The 21,016-nt window shown below is 51.4% G+C and overlaps 1 protein-coding gene across 2 annotated transcripts in view; it reads left to right on the plus strand.

Annotated features, from left to right (window-relative positions):
* LOC146839354 (glutathione S-transferase P 1-like) overlaps positions 1-13,041 on the plus strand; it is a 37,338-nt gene extending 24,297 nt beyond the window's left edge. For both annotated transcript variants that reach the window (XM_085651347.1, XM_085651348.1), the window contains 3 exons: positions 878-981; positions 12,239-12,346; positions 12,428-13,041. In XM_085651347.1, coding sequence (XP_085507473.1) covers positions 878-981; positions 12,239-12,346; positions 12,428-12,616 — 401 coding nt within the window. In that variant the 3' untranslated portion in view covers positions 12,617-13,041. The remainder of the gene's footprint in view (positions 1-877; positions 982-12,238; positions 12,347-12,427) is intronic.
* Positions 13,042-21,016: the final 7,975 nt, after the last annotated feature.

Below are 21,016 nucleotides of genomic sequence, written 5' to 3' on the forward strand. Positions count from 1 at the left end.
AGGAATGTAAAGCAGCTTGTTTTACCAGAGCAGAACCTCCTGAATGACCAATTGAAAGGAGAACCACACAAGTGTTATATCGAATAGATGTATTTATTTCTAAACACTCTACTAACCTCTGAGATTAGAGCACAAGGCACACAATACTTTATCAATAGAACTACAGTAAATAGCGCAATACACAGCGGGCTCCAGGGGAGACCGAAAGATATACTAAAAATGGTTTAACGACTTCACTAGACAGTGCCTAGAGCACGTAGAATCGCTGGGACCCCAGGAACCACCCAAAGGAGTGACACAGGGGACCCACGGATGACTGGTGCAGTGTGAGCACACATGAGCTCCGTACAACTATGGGAAAGTCGAGGTTGGAAAATGAGTTTAAGGACACTTTGGAGAGGACATCAAGCAAACCCTTTGGAAGAAGGAAGGTTCTAAGGGAGTTAGCTCAACACTGTTGGCCAAAAACTGGGTGAGCTGGAGGGCGCTCCCACTATATTTACGGCAGTCGCTCATATGCGGGGTGTGGGACTGAGCCTGTCACGTGCCTGTAAGGTCCATGTCTGGTTGTGGGCAAGAGCCCATGAACAAGCATGTAAGGTCATTCTCTGGATAGGAGTGTGGAAAGAGCCTGTGAACATGCATGTAAGGTCCATGTCTGGGTGTGGGGTGTAAGTGTATGGGAACATCCATGTTCAGGAGCTCGTGCATTCTTATCTGTTTAAGCTGGACCTTCCTGCGGAGTGACTGCTCCGTGGGACAAGGCCCCCCTTATCTGCAGAGAATGGGGGGGGGGGGGGAGCAGGCAGAGTACATGTGTTTAAAGGGAAGCGCAGCAGTGCCTGCATCTAACCCTCTCATGCCCTCTTCCTCCCAGATCTCTATGGCAAGGACAACCATGAAGCCGCCTACATGGACATGGTCGCCGATGGCGTGGAAGACCTGCGCATGAAGTACGCCAAGATGATCTACCAGAACTATGTGAGTGTCGCTACCACGCCTCCTGCCTGCTGGGTGGCTCTTTGGGGGAGCACATCCGTGTACTTGGCACTCGGCTCTTTTAAAAATAGCGCCTCGGAGTTGAGGTCCCTCCAGCCAACCCTTGGGCCTTGATAGTCTGTCTGCTTCAGCTCCAAGAATGCACTTTGTGCCTTTTTGAACTGGTTATTCAGGTGCCCCCCCCATGGTGTATGAAGACCCTTCGACTCACTCAGACTGCAGTATTGTCCGCTCTGCATCTGTCCTGCTGCAGGAAAACCTGCTCTCTAAAGACTGGGTTTTCACAGCTGGCTCTGGGTGCCCTCCATGGATTTCCTCTACCACTTGAGCCTTGCCCCACAACGAGAAGCGGTGCGGGCAATGGCAAGAGGCGCTCTTCCCTCCGGCCACTTGTCTACATGCATTTATCTGTTCATAACCGGTTTACAAGTGATGTTTACACATTACCGTGTTGCTTTATGTGAATATACCTGCTCTACAAGCATGGCTCCAGTAAAGCCAGGCGTGTTGTCTTTGCCAATGCTTGACTTATGTGGTGGTCCAGAGGAGCCGAGTCCCTGAGAAAGAAACCCAAGGTAATCTCTAAAGTGAACAGAGTTCAGAGCCCCATGTTCATGATGAGTATACACTTAACGCACAGCTTCTCAGCGATCAAACCACCATTACCCTCCTGCATGGGGGCAGCCTTTGAAACCCCCCCCCTTCCCTGCTATGGTTCGGTCGTGAGCTTTCAGAAGAACAAATGTGGCCTAAGGACTAGAGGGTGGACCTCGGAGCTGGGGAACCGGGTTCGAGTCTCTGCAAGGACGCCCAGCATACTGTGATTGGGGAACCGGGTTCGAGTCTCTGCAAGGACGCCCAGCATACTGTGATTGGGGAACCGGGTTCGAGTCTCTGCAAGGACGCCCAGCATACTGTGATTGGGGAACCGGGTTCGAGTCTCTGCAAGGACGCCCAGCATACTGTGATTGGGGAACCGGGTTCGAGTCTCGGCAAGGACGCCCAGCATACTGTGATTCTGGGCACATCACTTCATCTCCCCATGCCACCTGTAAGGCAGCTGGTGCTCTTGTAAAGCTTGGATACCTTCGGGTCGAGTTCACGCTATAAAACTGCACCGAACCTCTAATAGTTGAGGGCAGACTCCGAGCCTCTCAGACTTACACTCCACTTTATAGTATTAATGAGTAATGTGTAAGCAAACCCCAAAAATAGGTCCAGTTCATCCTCTGCAGATGGTCTGGGAAGTCACTAACCATAATGCAACAGCCAATCGGGCGTGGAGAAACGCCTCCATCAGGGCATGGCATCTTTCGAGCAAAGACTCCTGTTTCTAGGAGAGCCCGCTCAAGGAAAGGCCACGGGTTATGTGGTAAGCGGACGCAGTCCCAACCCTAGATAAAACCCTGTGTGGCAGAAAGAGTGGCGTCTTTGACAGTACTGATCACAGTAACCTTGCTGTACCACTGGCTCCTGGCCATCTGTGGCCGTTAAACGTGCCAATGCTTGTTGTAGATAAATTTAGTGTAACATTACCATGGAAGATCTGACTGATTGTCCAGTCTCAATTCATCTTGCAAAAGAAACAATTGATTGATGGAATGTTAGACAATGCAAACATTCTCCCCCTCTCCCTCCAGTCACAAGCATCTGGGTTAAATCCTTCCATTTGCTCACCATACCACCCCAGTTTGGACCCAGCCATATGCAAATCAGTCTTCACCCTGTTACTTGTGGGAACAGTCCAGCCCAAACTGCCAAGCCAGGCCCTCCCTGGACCGGGAACAAACATACTGGGACCAGTTTCAGGGCATCACCCCTCATCAGCCAGGCTAGCTTGAGTCCAGTGGTGTAGTAAGGACAGGACCTGCGTCTGGGCATACCCTTCCCACTTGGGGAGACCTATGCAAAAGAAACAATTGATGGAAGGAATAACATACCCTGAAACTAGGTTGCTTGTTTCTGGTCCAGGGAGGACCTGGCCTGGCAGTTCGGGCTGGACTGTTCCCATGAGGCACAGGGTCGAGACTGATTTGCATATGGCTGGGCCCAAACTGGGGTGGCATAGTTTGAATAAGAATGATGGATTTAACCCAAATCTCTTGACTGGGGGTGAATGTTTGAATCATTCTGCATTCCATCCTTCTCTTGTTGTAGTTGCACTCCATCTTGCCACTTTCTTTCCTTATCTGAAACCTGCCACGCGTTGATGCCCCGCGTTGATGCAGATCTATTGCTTAAATGTGGCGCCCTCCACTGCTCTGTATCCAAGCTGGGCTTTTTAGCCCATGTTTGGGATACCCCTTAAGTGATCTGTCTGGTTATTCGGGGTCTGAGCCCCTTTGCAAGAACTTTGGCACTGGTTCAAACTGAGATTACAAGATGAAGGTGCCAGCCCTTCTTGCTGTATACATGCCAGTCCCCTTAAGATTGCCCGGTCCACGGGGTAACTTGTCAACACCGCCCTTATTTCCTCCTGGATTGCAAAGTCCAGTAATAGCAGAGGATGAACTGAAGTTACAATGGGAAGGGCCATCTGTGCCCAAAGGGTTAATACTGAGGTTGTAGTGAAGGATAGAATGGGTACACACATCCATCCTGCCTGGATGCGTTGGCACTCTACCATGGCCATATTGGCTGCAATAGCCAAAATACAAGATGTTTCGGCTCACTTTGGATTGGGATAGCTTTGGGTCTGCTTCAGGGCGGTGACTGTTCCAAATTACAGATGTTTGTAGCAGGCGAGATGGGCTGAAATTCCACAATGGGTGTCTTGCCGGGTTCTGGGTAAATTAGAATGCGGTCACCATATGGTTAGACTTTTGATTTAGTTTCTTTAATTGTTGCTAGTTTCCTAAACTCAGGATTCTTGGTGTTGGTGAGTTTATCAGCAGTGATCACTTCCATTGTGATCTCCATCCTTTGAATGTGTATCTGGAAGAGGACCTGGTCTCTGGACGGGCACCGCAGTGTAAACTGCGCTTGGGTCCCTCAAGACTGTCACTGCCCCATTGCAGTAGGACCAAGATCTGAGGAACAAATGATTGCGAAGCGGGCACTGGAGACCACCTTCTGCCCCCACAGCCACTATGCTTGGACCCCACTGCCACTTTTGTGCTGCTGCAGCTTTCAAACAGCCCCTGGTGCTCCCTTGCTCTTCTGTGCACAGGTGAAGATGATTCAATCTGAGCACTGAGCCCCCCCCCCCCCCCCCTTCCGGTGAGTGTCAAAGGACTGATGCGGACAACCCCAGATGTCCAGCATCCTGCATTCCTGGACTCGAAGGCACATGGTGAATGCAAACTGGCCCTGAAGCCTCCAGAGCGGTCATCTGCCTCTGGTTTGTAGCTCTTCTGCCCCTTATTCCCCCAGTAGGAGAGCGGGAGCAGCAGGCTCAGTGCAGTAATAGTCCCTTGGCCAGGAGCTTCCGTTCAGTCACTCCGTTCTTTGGTAAAAGACCAGCATCCCTTGTATAGAACCAGGAGGTCTTCTGGTCAGACCTGGTAGAAAATGCCAAGTGTAGCCCATTGTTCACCTACATACTGCATCCTGGGGCTCATCGAGCTGTTGAAGCCTAGATGGGTTTATGGTATTTGAAATAAACCTTTTCCAACTTTGGCTGCAGGAAACGTTGACTAAGATTTACATTCAGCCCCTTGGGGCTTGACTCGGACTCAGTCCATCGTAAGGTTTGCTTTACTTATAGTAAGAAACTTCCCTCCACCTGCTTAATGTTTATAATTACTCATGAACCCTAAAGTTCTGAACTCCATTCGTTACCAGGAACGCTATTTAGCCTAATCGAAGTTCTAAAAAATACAGAAGTGGCCCTACAATAAGGGCGCGTGTTAGATACACATGCTGTGCATTCTCCCGCCATCTGGGTTTGGGCTCGGACATGTGCAACGTTGTCTTTGAGTGAAGTCTCTCCGAGTCACAGGACCTGGTGTCTCTGCCTATGCATGGAGTTGCACATGCGCATCAGCACCATTTAGATTGTTTTTATCTGGCCCAGAAGTGTCGCCGTGAGCTCCGCTTTGATGCAGTACGGTGCCTCGCTGGGCACTGGGATCCCTTCCCTCGTCTGTTCCATAAAATGCTACTCTTGCCAGTTTTCAACCATGTTTCATACGACTGTTGGCTGCATACCTCTCGAATCCCACTGTGCGGGTTGAAAATGTCTTCATGATGGAAAGGACTCCACTTCGATTCTGTCTTGCTTACCACGGCAAGGACCCGAGGTCTGACCATGAAGTTTGCAATCTCCGTTCAGGGTGTCTTGCATTCCATAACAAGGCTACGGAATCCAAGTGCTCGTCACCTCCCCTAGCAGGGCACACAAAGCGAAGGACACCAGACCTCTTTGGAAAGCGTGAAGAGTTGACCTAGAAGAAACTGGTGCTTGTGGTATCGAAACGGAACCAGCCTTCTTGACAAAGTGCAGACTCCGAGGCAGATGTGGAGGCTAAGAACCAAAACCTATCCAGCAGCACTAATATCGGTGAGTACTAATAGTCCCCCCCCCCCCCCCCCCGAAGCACCTCATTCACCCTCATGAGGTGACTGCTTTGAGCTCCCATGCCTGATCTAGTGCACCATTGCCTTTCGGTGATGTTCGACACCTGTATACCAAGACTGACCCCACACCGTTCCACATTCAATGCCGAAGTCCTCGAAGCATAGAGCCATGTCCAATGCCTGTATCCAATCGGAAGGAGCGACATTGGCCACCGTCCGAGACTAAGACTTCTGAGCACACATCTTGCACCACGACATTCAGAGCTGAAGTCTAGTTCACTGGAGCATTTGCGCAGAGATCAGCGAGCGACCTCTATCCCATTGCGGCCCTTTCACCGATGCCTCCTCTGCAGCTTCTGAGGACTTTGGGCAGCTGATCCTAGAGCAGCTTCAAAAAACACGTGGACTCTGAGGGTCCGCATTCAGCTGGGCTCTAGAAGGATCTGGGCAGAGCCCCCGGGTGCCGAAGGACCCCACTCATTCGAGGAAGTTGACTTTTGAGGAGGCCCTCAACCCACTGACCTCTGTCCCTCCCAAGACGCCTGAAAAGCATGACTTCCTTATGACCCATGATGTTAGGCTGAGCCTTGGGATCATTACGATATTGAACCCACTGCAGACAGATTTGTACCCTGCCAAGCCTACCCCCATCAGCAGACAGATATGTACCCTGCCAAGCCTACCCCCATCAGATGTCACCTCCTGTCATGAGGGCGTCCATGTTTCACAATGTGTAACTCAGGTGCTGAGAGGGTGACTTCCTTCTGGAAACCCTCTCCTCTCCTCCACTCCACACTCTCTCAATATCTGCTGCTAAAAGAGCTTCTCAAACTTCCCCCGCGATCAAGGCAAGAATGGTCATGCCTAGGGTAGACGTGAAATATAAATCCTCCCCTAGTGGCCCTCATATTTGTGCCCAGGTACCTCCTGACTCCCTGCTGGTGCATACCACCAGAAAAAGCAAACACCCCTAGTACTGGTGATCTACCCCTGCCAATTGAAAGAGCAAGAAAATGGATGCTGGGGATAAAGGGTAGTGGCATAGTCCGCTACTCATTGGCGACTACATCTGCTTACTATCGCGACATGCCCGCGCTCACTGGGACCAAATGGCAGATTTGGTAGAACCTCTCCCAGAACGGTACCACAAACTAGGTCCGCGTTGATGGCAGAGGGAAAGGTTGTCTCCAACACCAATATCTGCTTTAGACTCCGGGTACAGCTGCACGTGGCATTCATGCCAGCATTCGTTTGTGGTGCCATTCCTGGCTGAGGGGCTCTGGGTTTAAACCAGAGGTGCAACAAGTAAATCTTTGTTTTGATGGTGAGCATCTTTTTGACCCTCAGGTCGATGAGATCGAAAAAATAAAACAAACCGCAAAAGCAATGGGCGTCCTTCACTCAAGGCTCCTTTTGACACTTCGTTTCGTGGCATATCCAGGACACCCCCTTCAGAATCCAGATCACATTCACCAGGGCACCACACCAGTCTCCCTTACGAGGTTACTACAGGGGTGGATCCTGGGGCAACAATAAGAGGGGAAAAGGGCGGCTCCAAAGGGACCTACCCCCTCAAGTCACACCCTTTGACTTACCACTGATTGCAAAACACCTGTCCCGGAAGACTGCATGGGGTTTCTGCCCTCTTACTCAGAAATGACATCAGACCGATGGATTCTAAGCATCATATGGGGGCATTGTCTGAAACTCCTACAAACCCACCAGACGTCCCCCCCCCCCCTCACCAACAGATTGTCAGAACATCTGTGCCTCCTTCACAAGGAGGTACAGGCCCTCCTGGACAAGGGGGGGCATAGAACCTGGTCTGCCTAAACAGTGACTATACGCCCTTTCCTCTATTTTCTTATCCCAAACAAAGATGGTTCCCTCAGGTCAATCCTCAATCTCTGGCCCCTCAACAAATGCATTCAGTCCGCACTTCAGATGGTGACTCAACAGGACGTTATGCCACCATTGCAGAAAGGTGACTTCACGATGGCCCTGGATCTGAAGGACACAAACTTCCACACACCCATCCACCCAGCGTATTAAAGATATCTTTGTAAGTGAATAACCTTATGAATGGAAAGTGTTCACTTCAGGGTCACCACTGCACCAAGAGTCTTCACCAAATGTCTGCCCATGGTGGCCGCTCATCTCAGGAGTGACATCCGCGTGTCCCCCAAGCTTGGATGACTGACTGATCAAGAGCAGCGCACGCAACACGATCGCCCACACCCAAATCACAATCCGCCCCTTGCACAGTCTGCGTTTCACCATCAATCTGACCAAATCCCATCGTCCACCCTCTGATACAGCCCTTCCTTGGAGCGGTCTTGGATGCATCTGTGGGAAAGGCCCCCCACCAGGGTCCAAGCCCGCCAAAACATGCCTGCTATATCGCTCAGATCGGCAGATAAGTCAAATGTGATCCGTCTTCTAGGCATGATGGCTTTTTGCATAGTGAGTCCCTCGTGCCGGGCTCCACATGTGCCTAGCAGCACAGTGGTCTCAAGCAGAGGGTCTTCTACAGGATCTAGTGCTGGTGTGGAGCTGCACACATCGCTTTCAGCAGCAGTGGTCTCAAGCAGAGGGTCTTCTACAGGATCTAGTGCTGGTGTGGGGCTGCACACATCGCTCTCAGCAGCAGTGGTCTCAAGCGGAGGGTCTTCTATGGGATCTAGTGCTGGTATGGGACCGCATATATCGCTCTCAGCAGCAGTGGTCTCAAGCGGAGGGTCTTCTACAGGATCTAGTGCTGGTGTGGGGCCGCACACATCGCTCCCTGCAGCAGTGGTCTCAAGCGGAGGGTCTTTTACAGGATCTAGTGCTGGTGTGGGGCCACACACATCGCTCTCAGCAGCAGAGGTCTCAAGCAGAGGGTCTTCTATGGGATCTAGTGCTGGTGTGGGGCCACACACATCGCTCTCAGCAGCAGAGGTCTCAAGCAGAGGGTCTTCTATGGGATCTAGTGCTGGTGTGGGGCCGCACACATCGCTCTCAGCAGCAGTGGTCTCAAGCGGAGGGTCTTCTACAGGATCTAGTGCTGGTGTGGGGCTGCACACATCGCTCCCTGCAGCAGTGGTCTCAAGCGGAGGGTCTTTTACAGGATCTAGTGCTGGTGTGGGGCCACACACATCGCTCTCAGCAGCAGAGGTCTCAAGCAGAGGGTCTTCTACAGGATCTAGTGCTGGTGTGAGGCTGCACACATCGCTCTCAGCAGCAGAGGTCTCAAGTGGAGGGTCTTCTACAGGATCTAGTGCTGGTGTGGGGCTGCACACTGCTCAGCAGCAGTGGTCTCAAGCGGAGGGTCTTCTACAGGATCTAGTGCTGGTGTGGGGCCGCAGATTGCTCCCTGCAGCAGTGGTCTCAAGCGGAGGGTCTTCTATGGGATCTAGTGCTGGTGTGGGGCTGCACACATCGCTCTCAGCAGCAGTGGTCTCAAGCGGAGGGTCTTCTACAGGATCTAGTGCTGGTGTGGGGCCACACACATCGCTCTCAGCAGCAGAGGTCTCAAGCGGAGGGTCTTCTACAGGATCTAGTGCTGGTGTGGGGCCGCACACATCGCTCCCTGCAGCAGTGGTCTCAAGCGGAGGGTCTTTTACAGGATCTAGTGCTGGTGTGGGGCCACACACATCGCTCTCAGCAGCAGAGGTCTCAAGCAGAGGGTCTTCTACAGGATCTAGTGCTGGTGTGGGGCCACACACATCGCTCTCAGCAGCAGAGGTCTCAAGCGGAGGGTCTTCTACAGGATCTAGTGCTGGTGTGGGGCCGCACACATCACTCTCAGCAGCAGTGGTCTCAATTGGAGGGTCTTCTACATGATCTAGTGCTGGTGTTGGGCCACGCTCAGCAGTGGTGATGCATACAAGCAGCTTGCAGGGGTGTACCTTTCTGGACTCAGTTCAGTAAGAGATCATTACTAGACACAACGCTCCCAGGTTAGGGTGCACACCTCAACGGTCTCTGTTCGGGGTCGGTGGGTCCTGCCTAGCAAATGCTTCGTAGCCATCACGTGGAGCTGCTAGCCATCCCGCCTGTACTCTGGGCTTTTCACTCATTCAGAACAAGCCACCCTGATACGGATAACATGACTGCCGTGTTTTATTTACAGAAGCAAAATGTCCAGCGTAGCCCAAAGCATCTGGATGTGGACAATTCTACTTTTAGCGCATTCCTGGAGTGGACAGAGATCTAGCGGACCTGTTCAACAACCATGGTACTCCACACTACTAGAATAATCTCCAGTCCCACACATCTCCCCAACAGGCCTGATCTTTTCACAGAACCACGGCTCTCATAAAGTCCAACCCTCAGCACCTCAATCTTGCGATCTGGCTCCTGTGATCTTAGAATTTGGTTACCTTTATCTACCGCAAGTGTTAGTTATGTTCAAGGAGGCACGCACACGCTCCACCATGGCTTGTTATACAGCCAAATGTAAATGATTTAGGCACTATTGTCTTCCAAAACACCTCCATCCGCTCAGTCTGTGAAACATTGCTTCACCTATAGGAGTCTGGCCTTTCTTGTTCACCTATTTGTTTACATCTGACTGCTGTAGCAGCCTATTTACAGAATGGCAACCTATTTCACTATTCAGAATTCCAGTCATTAAAGCATTAATAGAAGGCCTCAAAGGACGATTCCACCGCGGACATCTCTGCTTCTGTCTGGCACCTTAACTTAGACCTCCCAAGATTGATGTGCTTCCCATGTGATCCACTTGGCTCTTGTCGTTCAATTTTTATCGTGGAAGGTGGTCTCCTTGTAGCCATCGCATCTGTCTGTGAAATACATGCTCTTAGCTTAGAGCTGTTTTTCCAAGTACATAAAGATGGTGGTTCTTGGAACCGATCCAAAATGTGTGCCTGTGGTGGGCTCCAGTTTTTACCTTAAACAATCAACCTGCCGATCTTTCCGCGCTCCAACAGTAGCAGAATGCACTTTACTCACTTAGGGGTCCATTAGCATAGCTGGCGGATCGCCATTGCCACCGCCCACGCGGTGGTGATCCGCCTGCTGAAACACCCCGCCAGATGGCCTTTTACCCCCCGCCACATTAGCATGGCGGGGGTACTGCGGCAGACGGAAAGACAGTCTACTGCATTTCCGCCAGTAGGCAGTTGTCACGATGCCTACCGGGTGGAAAAGGCCCATAATATGGTGGCGGTGCCTTGCAGGCACCGCCATCCATATTAGCATGTGGCATTTTCAATGCCTTGCCATGGCGGGAGACTCCGCTATGGAAAGGCATGCAGCTTTTGTTTCGGGTGCCTGTTGCGGGCCCCCATTGGGTTGGGGGTCTGCACTTTGAGGTACCCCCTAACATTGGCATGGACCAGGTGGCAGGCACCATGCAGTGCCTGTCGCGTTGTGCACAGTTGTATATGTGGGATGCAACTGCCACAGTCTCATCCTAATTGGCGGTGTGAGACTGCCGCAACACTGGCAGCCGGTCCCAGCACTGCTAGGGTGGTGGGTGGACTAGAGTCCGCCCCCCATCCTAATGGACCCCTTAATGTCAAATGCCTGTGTTGATCGAACAAAAAGCCTGTCCACGAGACTCTGCTGTTTGTTTCTTACTGCAAACACCATAAAGGACGTGCCATTTCTAAAACCAATTTCGCGATGGCTGGTCATGTGTACACAGACCTGTTACACCAAAGCAAATGGAACCCTGCCCGTCCCTCCCAGACCACATCCCACTCCTAAGAAAGGCACTTGTATGGCCTTGGGTAATATACACTTAGCTAACATTCGCAATGCAGCTACTTGGTCTATCCCTCATACCTTTACCGCCACTGCTGTGTGGACGTCCTGGCTAGAGCACGCGCTAGAGTTGGCCAGACCGTCTTGGGCACACTTTCAGTCTTCTGCAACATCCTCCGGCTAAGCCACCACTTTTGGGAGGACTGCTTCAGCCTATGCAAAGCATGTGCATCTATAGCCACACATGCCACGAATGGAAAATGTTACTTACCCTGAAAGTATCTGTTTGTGACATGTAGCGCTGTAGATTCACATACGCTCACCTTCCTCCCAGTTGCCTAAGGTTGCTGCAGAAATGTTTTCCTTAAGTTACTTTTATTTTTTAATTTTGCATGGTAGTTTTCTTTTTTCTATGCTCCATTTCTAATCTTGCCCTACTGCGGCAAAAGCAATCTAATAATGGAGCTGATGCCCATGTACCATGCCACAGTTAGGAGTCCCTAGGACCTGTAACTCGGACTTCATTCAAAGAAAAACAAGTTGTATGTCTGAGCCGAACACCAGGTAGTGCCAAAGGCCCATCCTGCAGGGCTACACACCACAAAGGGATGTTGACAAGGTGAGTAACGTTTTCTTTATTCATGGAGCGCTGGTTTAAATTAAAGTTGCAAATCTAGACTATTAAACTATTTTTTCTAAGTCAATGTGATGCTCTGCAAATTCTGCGTACCTTGTAATTGTCCTAATGGAGCTACCACCTGTGGCGATCTATAAACAGACGCTGATTGGTGGGTCCCTCTCTGGGCCCCTTGCCCACCTGCTCTTGTAAGTCTGATCAGATTGGGTGGTTGTGTTGTGGGATCCCGTTTCTTTGACATCACTCGGCCTCAATTGGAAGGAATGTTGGTTTGAAGATGTCGAATGCCATTCAAACCCAGTCTTGAAATGAACGGGGATCTTGATCACTAAATTGGTGTTTTTTTTTATTGTTCCCCTTCCCTCCCTCTAGGAGGATGGAAAGGCTCCATACATTGAAAACCTGCCTAAAGATCTTCAACCCTTTGAGTGTCTCCTGTCCAAGAATCATGGCGGGAAAGGGTTCATTGTTGGAAACAAGGTAAGTGGCTCATCTTCTGTGGCGTTTGACCTCCATCTCTTCCATAGTCTCGCCTCTAACTCTGCATTCTCTTGCCCTTAGATCTCGTACGCGGACTATGTTCTCCTGGACATCCTGCTCGCTCACCTGGTGCTTGCTCCAGACTGCCTGAAGGACTTCCCTCTCCTCCGCGCATACGTTGAGCGCCTCTCTGCACGACAAAACCTCAAGGCCTTCCTGGAGTCTGATGCCCACAAGGCGCGGCCCATCAACGGGAATGGCAAACAGTGAACCCCAGTCAAAGTTGAGGACTGGTGTGGGGCAAGCACTTCTCAAAAGATGCACTTCTATTGCCCACCTGCCCCTTCTACCCAACTAGAAGTAGCCTTTTTGCCCAAGTGCTGGGTGGCAAAGCACCCTGTACCCACCTGCATCTAGGCTGAGGACTCCTCCACCAGCACTTGTCTAACCCCGCTCAGGTTTCAGTTTTCAAAGGACTTGCATGGAGCTCTCCAAGAGTAAGTGGGTGAGCGTTTGTGTAGGTCTTTGGAATGCAAAGTAGTTCAGTTCTTAGTAACTTTTGCAAACTCAGACAACTAATGGCTAGTCTAAACACATTACCTCTTAAATGTCCACCTCTGAAGGACCAAATGTGAATCTTTTTGAAAATATCACTTTTTTGTTCCACTGAGGTAAATAAATGCTCTGAAATGTGATTGTTTCTCGTTTCCTCTTGGAGGGGTGGGAGGCGGAAGAACCGTGAAAGGGCTCTACCACTCGCCCTTTCTGTAGGATTTTACATACTTCTCTTCCCCCAGCATGAAGCGTCCTGACCTTTCTCCAACCACCAATTCCCCTCTTGGAGGGGTGGGAGGCGGAAGAACCGTGAAAGGGCTCTACCACTCGCCCTTTCTGTAGGATTTTACATACTTCTCTTCCCCCAGCATGAAGCGTCCTGACCTTTCTCCAACCACCAATTCCCCTTCCCACCCTACACGGTATTGCTTAGGAGCTGTATGTTTGTGGCATGTATGGCTTTATATACACATGTGGCGCATACACCTGCAAGTCTAGTGTTGTACTCGGACGTGTGCAAATCTGAGAAGTAGTCACAAGGTGAAGTGATTCCACCGATTGCTGGTAATGTACATAAGCATCGGCTCCATTGTTCATTCTTATTTCCCCCCCTCCACGGCCTGGTTCAGATGTGTCCACCAAGGTCTAGGTTGATGCCACGTGGTGTCGGCAGGCCATTCAGATCCTTTACATTCGTTGGTACTACCTTTCGTCTGGTCTACTCCAGTTCCAAGCATTGCACATCCTCTCACTTTGCTCCACGACTAAAACCTTTGACGTCCCACCTGGGGCTTCTCCTCAGCGCTTCAGTTATTCCTCAACACCAAGAACGTTTTAGTGATGGAAAGGGCTCATTCCATTACTGCCTGAGTTCAGCAAAGTACTAGGACAGACCTCCATAACCTCGGTCCCTGGAACATCAGGAGGCCTCCTGTTTGGCGTGCCTCGCCTGCCATAATAGACTCCCACTACCATGTGGAATGTAGCTTTGATGGGTCAAGTGGATGATTCTCTGCCCCTGGTCAGACCAGGACACCATAGTCCACCTGAGACATCTGGTGCGGAGGCTCGGGTATTCTTGGAAGAGTAAAGCTCCGTCTGACACCCAAGTGGGGGAGCCACCATCTACCCAGCAGCCTGTGTCCAAGTTGGCTGCTGTAGGTACACATGTGCCGCCTCCCAACTACTCAACACTACTCACAAGCGGAGCACTGCCTTCCAGAGGGTCTAACATCCAGCTCACAGGCCAGTCATGGGCGTCCAGTCTGCCACAAGGCCATGGTCGGCACCAAGCTCCATTCCTCCCCCCCCCCCCCCCCCCATCTGTGCCAAAGTCCTTGACCAAGCCATGCCCTTCGACCACATCTTCAGCTTAGACCACAAAACCAGCCTTAAATCCAGCAAAGGATTCAAGACTTTCAGAGCCTAAAATTGGGTATCGAAGGGATTTCTGGCAGCACGGAGCCAAAGGACTTGCGTCGAGGGCAGCAGCTTCCAAAGCAGCCAATCATCTGCATCCAAGAGGAGCTCTGCACCGGACCGCAGCAAATCCTCATACACCCTGAGACTGGGCAAAGGCCCCTGTTCCTTCTTGTTAGAACTGGGGGTCTCTAGTTGGCAGAGGTGGGTACCTTTGACCAAAAAGGGACCCTCGCTTCGAAGTCAGGGAAAGGGGATTATACTACTGGGTAATGCCTGCTCACCCCCTTGGTAGCTTGGCACGAGCAGACCGGCTTATCTCAAAGGCAGAGTATTAAGCATTTGTGAACACCTACAGTAATATAGTGTAAACCCTACGGATGGACACCACACGTTTTATAAAAATGTATTCTTTATATAGATTTAACACTACGACAAATCCACAATACTGTACTCAAAATGGACTTGAAGATGGTAGAAGTCACTTAGTTCAAGTTGATAAATGCGACAGTTCTCACAAGTACCTGGATGCATAACGCAAAACCAACAAAAGGTTTGCAGGGATAGAGATGCGTTGGTTCCTTGCTTCGAGGGAGACACTGCGTCACACCTCAATGCTTGCGCAGAGTAGGGGATTCATCTCTCACCTTACCGGAGAGGTGATGCATTGAATCACGTACTGCATTCTGGTGCGACAAGAGGGCACCACGGTGCGACAATGCAATAAGATGGCGCCCTTGATGTGAAGACTGTGTGCAAGCCTGACGTCCATGCGGGGAACTCCAACTTTGGAGCCGCAACAGGCCCTGGGACACTTCTCCGGTGATGTGGCGGTGACCTCTGCAACGGCAACACACTTCTCCGGTGATGCGGCAGTAAACTGCTTTGATGAAGGCATGCTTCTCTGGTGATGCAGCGGCGAACTCTGCGGCGGTGACACGCTTCTCCGGCCATGCGAAAACTGGTGTGACTGCAACACGCTTCCCCTCATTGAGTCGTGCTCCCAGCGACACACAGGCTTCTGCAGGGAGCTGGTGGTGAAGTTTTTTTGTCCCCGAGACTTCAGCAGGAGGCAAGCACAAGTCCAAGCCCTTGGAGTACTATTCTGCAAGATGAATCCTTTGAAAGTTCCTTCTCCTCGGCACTGAAGACGCCACTGTAGGCCAACACAGCACGCGGGGGGGGGGGTGTGCAGTTCAACTCCTACTGCTTCCTTTGTTCTCCTTGGCAGAGGTGAGGGGCCTGTAGCTAGCCCAAACCAGTTCTGTGCAGTCCTGGAGCACTTTGTTGACAGGACACCTTTCCTTTGGCGGTGTTTGCCAGGGACATCCGACTCATCACAGGAGGTGGAGCCATCATTGTGAAAGGCAGGCACAGCCCTATTCAGGCCCAGGTGCAATCTCCTCCCACCCATCTACATGCAGAAAAGCCTATTCAGCCCTGTGCTGACTCGCCCTGTCTCCTGGAAACCCCTGTCACTCACAAAACCAGACACAATACACAAACTAGCAGAAGCAGGCTGAATGGTTGGGTAAGAAAATACCTACTTTCTGAAAGTGGTATTTTCAAACACCATTGTTAGAGTCAGGGATCTCTGGTTGGCGCAAGGTTGCCCTTGTGTCAAGCAGGAACCCTCTCCTCCACGTCAGGGCGCAGGATAACCCCTTGCGAATGACCCTTGCTCACCCTCTAGGTGCGTGGCGTGAGCAGCCAAGGCGATTCCTCAGGCGTTGTTGGTTAAGCACTTACAATCACACATACAGTAAATACATTAATCCCCCCAGAAACGGACACCAGACTTGGATATATATAAAAATACGCTTCTTTATGTAAAAATAGGGATATATATCTCAGTAGACTTATCACAAGACCAATAACGTTTTCGCTAGGCCACCAGGTTATACAGCAGGCAAATGTTCTTGGTTCGTAGTTTCAAATAGATATCTTGCAGTCTCTTGCAAATGTCACTTGGGGTTCCAGTACTCACAGATCGGCTCCGGTGAACGGGGAAATAAGGCGTTGCGGGCCCCGAGCCCGATACTGGAACTTCTTTCGTGATGTGGAGAGTCGGCACAGGTCGGTGCGACTCAGCTTGGGAAGTGTTCTTGGGTCCTCGATCAGCGGGTGTGGGCAAGTCGGCAGGCGCGGCCCGCGACCCTTTGGCACGGCGGTGCAGGAGGGTCTCCACAGCGGGGGCGGCGCGGCCTGAGATGTCCGGGGATAGCGAAGCGGGGTCACAGGGCACAGTCAGTGCAGCTGGATGACCCGGCGTAGATCACAGTCGTCGGACGGCTTCCGGCGGGAGGGGTGATAGCACGTTCAGCGCGCTCCAATGGCAGGTGGTGACAGGGGGGCAGGCGGCCTAGCCCGGGGACAGAGAGCGGCTCCGGACGGAGCGGGGCTCTCACGGGATTGCGGCAGGCGAGCTCCTGAGTGTCACGGCCCTAGGAGGGGCGATGAGGGGCGCAGTCTCTTTTCCAGCGGGATGCACACACGGCTCGAATTGGAGGACGAGCAAGAAGCACAGAGAACCCACTGGTCCTGGGGTTCAGTTCAGGGGGCAAGCTCAGATCAAGCCCTTGGAGAATGTTCAAGCACAAAGTAGCAAAGTCTTTTCAATAGTCTCTTCCTCTCCTTTCTCAGCAAGGCAGGCAGCAGGCCAGCTCCTCCAGCGTCTCCTTCTCCTTCTAGTCGGGCAGAGGTTCTTTGTGGTAAACAGGATTCTGATTTCTTAGGAGCCAGGCTCCTACTTTTATACCATGATTCTTTTGTTCTTTAGCGCCAGGGGGCCTAGGCCTGGCTCAGTCCAGTTCTGGAGCACTTTGTTATGGTGACTCTGCTCTTTCCTTTCAGCAGCAGGGCAAAGACATCAGCCGCCCCACAGGGGGCGGCGCCGGCTTTGTGGTGGCAGAGCACAGGTCTATTCAAGAGTCAAGGTGTACTCCTCCCACCCATCCTGGTGTCATCTCCCGGCCCACCACCTGGCAGCCAACCTGTCTCTGGGGATCCCCCCACCCTGCTCCTTACTGTTGCTAGGCAGAACACACACCCAGCAGAGGCGGACTGAGATGGTTAGGTCAGTAAATACTAACTTTCTAAAAGTAGTATTTACAAACCCAGGATATTAAAATAAACTTGACTACAAGAAGTATTTTATTATTCTGAGTTCAGGCATACTAAACTTGACACTCTACCATGCTCTCTGAGTCCACCGGGGTCACAGCGTTGGCGTGATCTCAGCAGCCCATTCTGGCCTATGGAGAGCAGGTAGCCTTCAATAGTGAAGAACGAAAAGGGCTGTAATTCACTACTAAGACATGCCACACACATCAGGGCATGTCCTACCTTATGCCTACAATGCACCCTGCCCTTGGGCCTACCAGAGGGGTGGCTAATATGTAGGTAAGGGAAGGTTTAGGGACTGGCAAGTGGGGGCACTTGCGCAGTCAGCGCGACGGTCCCGGACCGCGCACAGGGTCTGCGGTGGCAGACCCTAGACACACTTTACAAGGCCGCTTTCTGTGGGTGGCGCAACCAGCGCTGCAAGCCCACCAGCAGCATTGGCATTCACAAGCCCTGGCACCCCTGGTGCACTTTACTGGGGACTGACAGTGAATCCAATAAACCAATCGTGAACATCAATTACAGGTACACTTTACCTAGGGAGCACTTCCACTGCGGCACGGATTAGCCGTGGCGCAGTGCCCTGAGCGGACAACACCAGCAAAACAATCGAGGCACACCATCAAAAAGTGGAAGGGAAACTCACGCCAAGGTGCCAGGTCTAACAACCATGTTGAAACAAACTTCACTAAAAGGTATTCTATCATTGAGTTCGGGCATACTAAACGCATTTCTACCATGTTCCCTGGGTCAGTTAGGATTATAGGAAGTTATAATTAAACTGCCCATGCTGGCCTATGGGGACTGGTAGCCTTTCAATAGAGAAATGAAAATGGCTGTAATAAACTTTTGGGACATGCCACACACCAGGGCATGTTATACCTTATCCTTACAATGCACCCTGCTCTTGGGCCTACCTTAGGGGTGTCTGATATGAAGAAAAGGGAAGGTTTAGGGACTGGTAAGTGGGTGCACTTACCCAGTCAGCATGGTAGTACTTGACTGCACACAGGCTCTGCAATGGCAGGCCTGAGGCACACTTTACAAGCTGCTTCTGTGGGTGGCACAGCCAGTACTGCAAGCCCACCAGCAACACTTGATTTACAAGTCCTGGACACACATGGTGCACTATACTAGGGTCTGACAAGTAAATCAAACAAGCCAATCATGGAGTCACTAATCAATACATCAATTTAACATGGGGAGCGCTTGCAGTGTGGCACTGAATAGCAGTGGCACAGTGCCCAAACGTATCTAAAACCAGCAAACTATCAAAATGGGAGGCAATTTGTAAAAAATGGAAGGGAGACTCTCACCAATGGTACCAGGTCTAACACTCGTAGAGTATTTTGAGGAAGCCATCAACCCACTGTCTGTCCTAGAAGCCTTGGCACCAAAACATGGGTACCCTTCCACCCCTGCCCCCTTGTCTCTCCTTCTGCCCCCTCTCTTCCTGCTCAGCTCCTTCCTCCCCCTTACACCCCCCCCCTCGGCTCCTCTTTCCACCCCTGGGTTCTTCCTTCAGGTTTTTGGGGGTGATAGTGCTAAGTCTCCAACACCCCCCCCCCCCCCCCGTGCTAAGTCTCCAACTCCCCCCCCCCCCCCCCCCCCCAAACGCCTTGGGCTCACTATTCAATGAGGATCGGTGAGATGACTAGGTCAATCCCCATGAGATAACAGCACTGACCTCTATCTGGCCAAGATCCCTGCCGGACAACACTGCTCATAGCATGAGGTCTCGCCAAGGATGACCCTTTCATAAGATGGAAATCAAACCGCGGGATGAGGGCTTCCTCATGGAAACCCTCTACACTTACCCATGTAATAGTGACCCATGCTAAAGGGGGCGCTTAAGCTCGCTCCCGACATCTTTAAAGAACTGAAAGGCCAGAGTGATCACACCTAGGGTCAATAAGATATAAACCATTTCTTTATGTTCCTCCTTGCATCTGGGATCCACTTCCACCCTCCTCCCTGGTGGTGCACCCCGCCCATTGATGTGCCAACTCTCAGGGCATGGAGATGCACACCCCACCCAACTAGGAGAGAAAAGAAGTAGACATGGCAGGTAAACGTCACTGCTCAGTCGGCTACACAATGGCATAGCGCCAATTCCATAGGTTTACGCATGGTATGATGGGGCTCACTGGGATGAAATGGAGTGGCTTCAACACCTCTTGGACCCGTACAGTAAAAGGGGCAGGAAGTGGTATTAGAGTGTAGCAGCCTATCGAATAAACCATTGGTGTGCCCTATGTGCCACAGATATGCTGCCCAATGTGTTGACGGCAGTGCCCTTACTGCTGCCACATCTGGATGTGTTTCCAGCTTTGTCAGAGGTGCAGCTGCATGTGGTCATCTCACCCTTTGATGGGAGCACCTGTTGAGCAGATGCTTAAGAAAGGGCAGAGTGCAAAGGTCACAGGTGCCCTACAGACCCCATCCGCTTGAGGTTCCATTTGTTGCTCACAGCACCGGGGGGGGGGGGTGTTACCACTCCCTCCTGGAAGCATCCATTTCCTTTCACACACCCCCCTCTCTGGGGGGAGGGTACAAGCATAACCCTGGTAGAGACCGGGGCACAGGCAGAGCCCCAAAGGAGCGGCACTTGCAAAAGCGACCCCCTAACAGCCCCCCCCCCCCCGGCCATTTAGCACTTGTTGAGGGGAGACTGCAAGGGTTTGTCTCACTGGATGGTGATTACCTCGGACCTTTTGGTTCTGATCACAGCAGAGGGGTACTGCCTAGAATTCTTGCAACCAAATCTTCCTCCCACTGACACGTTCCCTGGAACATCCGCGTCTGCTTCAAGAGATGATGCACTCTCTACTCAGCAAGTAGGGTGGGAGGGGAGCATAGACCCTGTGCTGCTGCTACACCACTGCGAAGGGGTATACTCCCTCATTCCCAAGGGCTGGTCACTAAAACACTCTCTCTACCTCCTCAAAACATATCCAGTCAGAACACTTCTATTACTTGATTATGAAAACTTGAAAACAAGAGCCTTTTGTCAATAAAGGAACAGTTTAAGTAAACCTAGCGACTGGGAGAACCGTTAGAGGGTCTCCGGACTGTCCATTTACAATCCATCTGACTCTTGTAAACAGTTCATCGTAGGTAATGTTTCTGGCGATCCTTGTACGTTAAGGAATGCAAGTGGCTGCCTTTGGAGTCGTAAGTTGTCGAATGCATAATACAGGTGGGCTTCGACTTTGTGTGGACACAATGTGGCCAGTGGGTAATGTGTCCACATGTTGGGCATGGGGAGAGCGTGATCACTGTGCTGTCCTGATTGGCTATATGTTGCTAGCTCATGTGGCATCTAACACTATGGTGTTCAAGGAGTGCACGTACACCCTCTGGCCATGTGTACAATAGTCAAGGGAGATGGGCTCAAACGCTGCTTTATTGGGGTTAATCCGTGGGATTGAGCTAAGGTTCCCTCTCAGTGCATTGGTCTGTCACCTACGCCCCCCCCTTACCTGTCAGTATCCTTGGGCCTAGGTCTGGGTTTGCTTAGCTATGTATAGGCGAGTTGGGGTTTGATATGGAGTTCACAACGGGTGAGTTAGA

Source organism: Triturus cristatus, chromosome 4_1 (genome assembly GCF_964204655.1).
Source record: "Triturus cristatus chromosome 4_1, aTriCri1.1, whole genome shotgun sequence".
Lineage (NCBI taxonomy): Eukaryota > Metazoa > Chordata > Amphibia > Caudata > Salamandridae > Triturus > Triturus cristatus.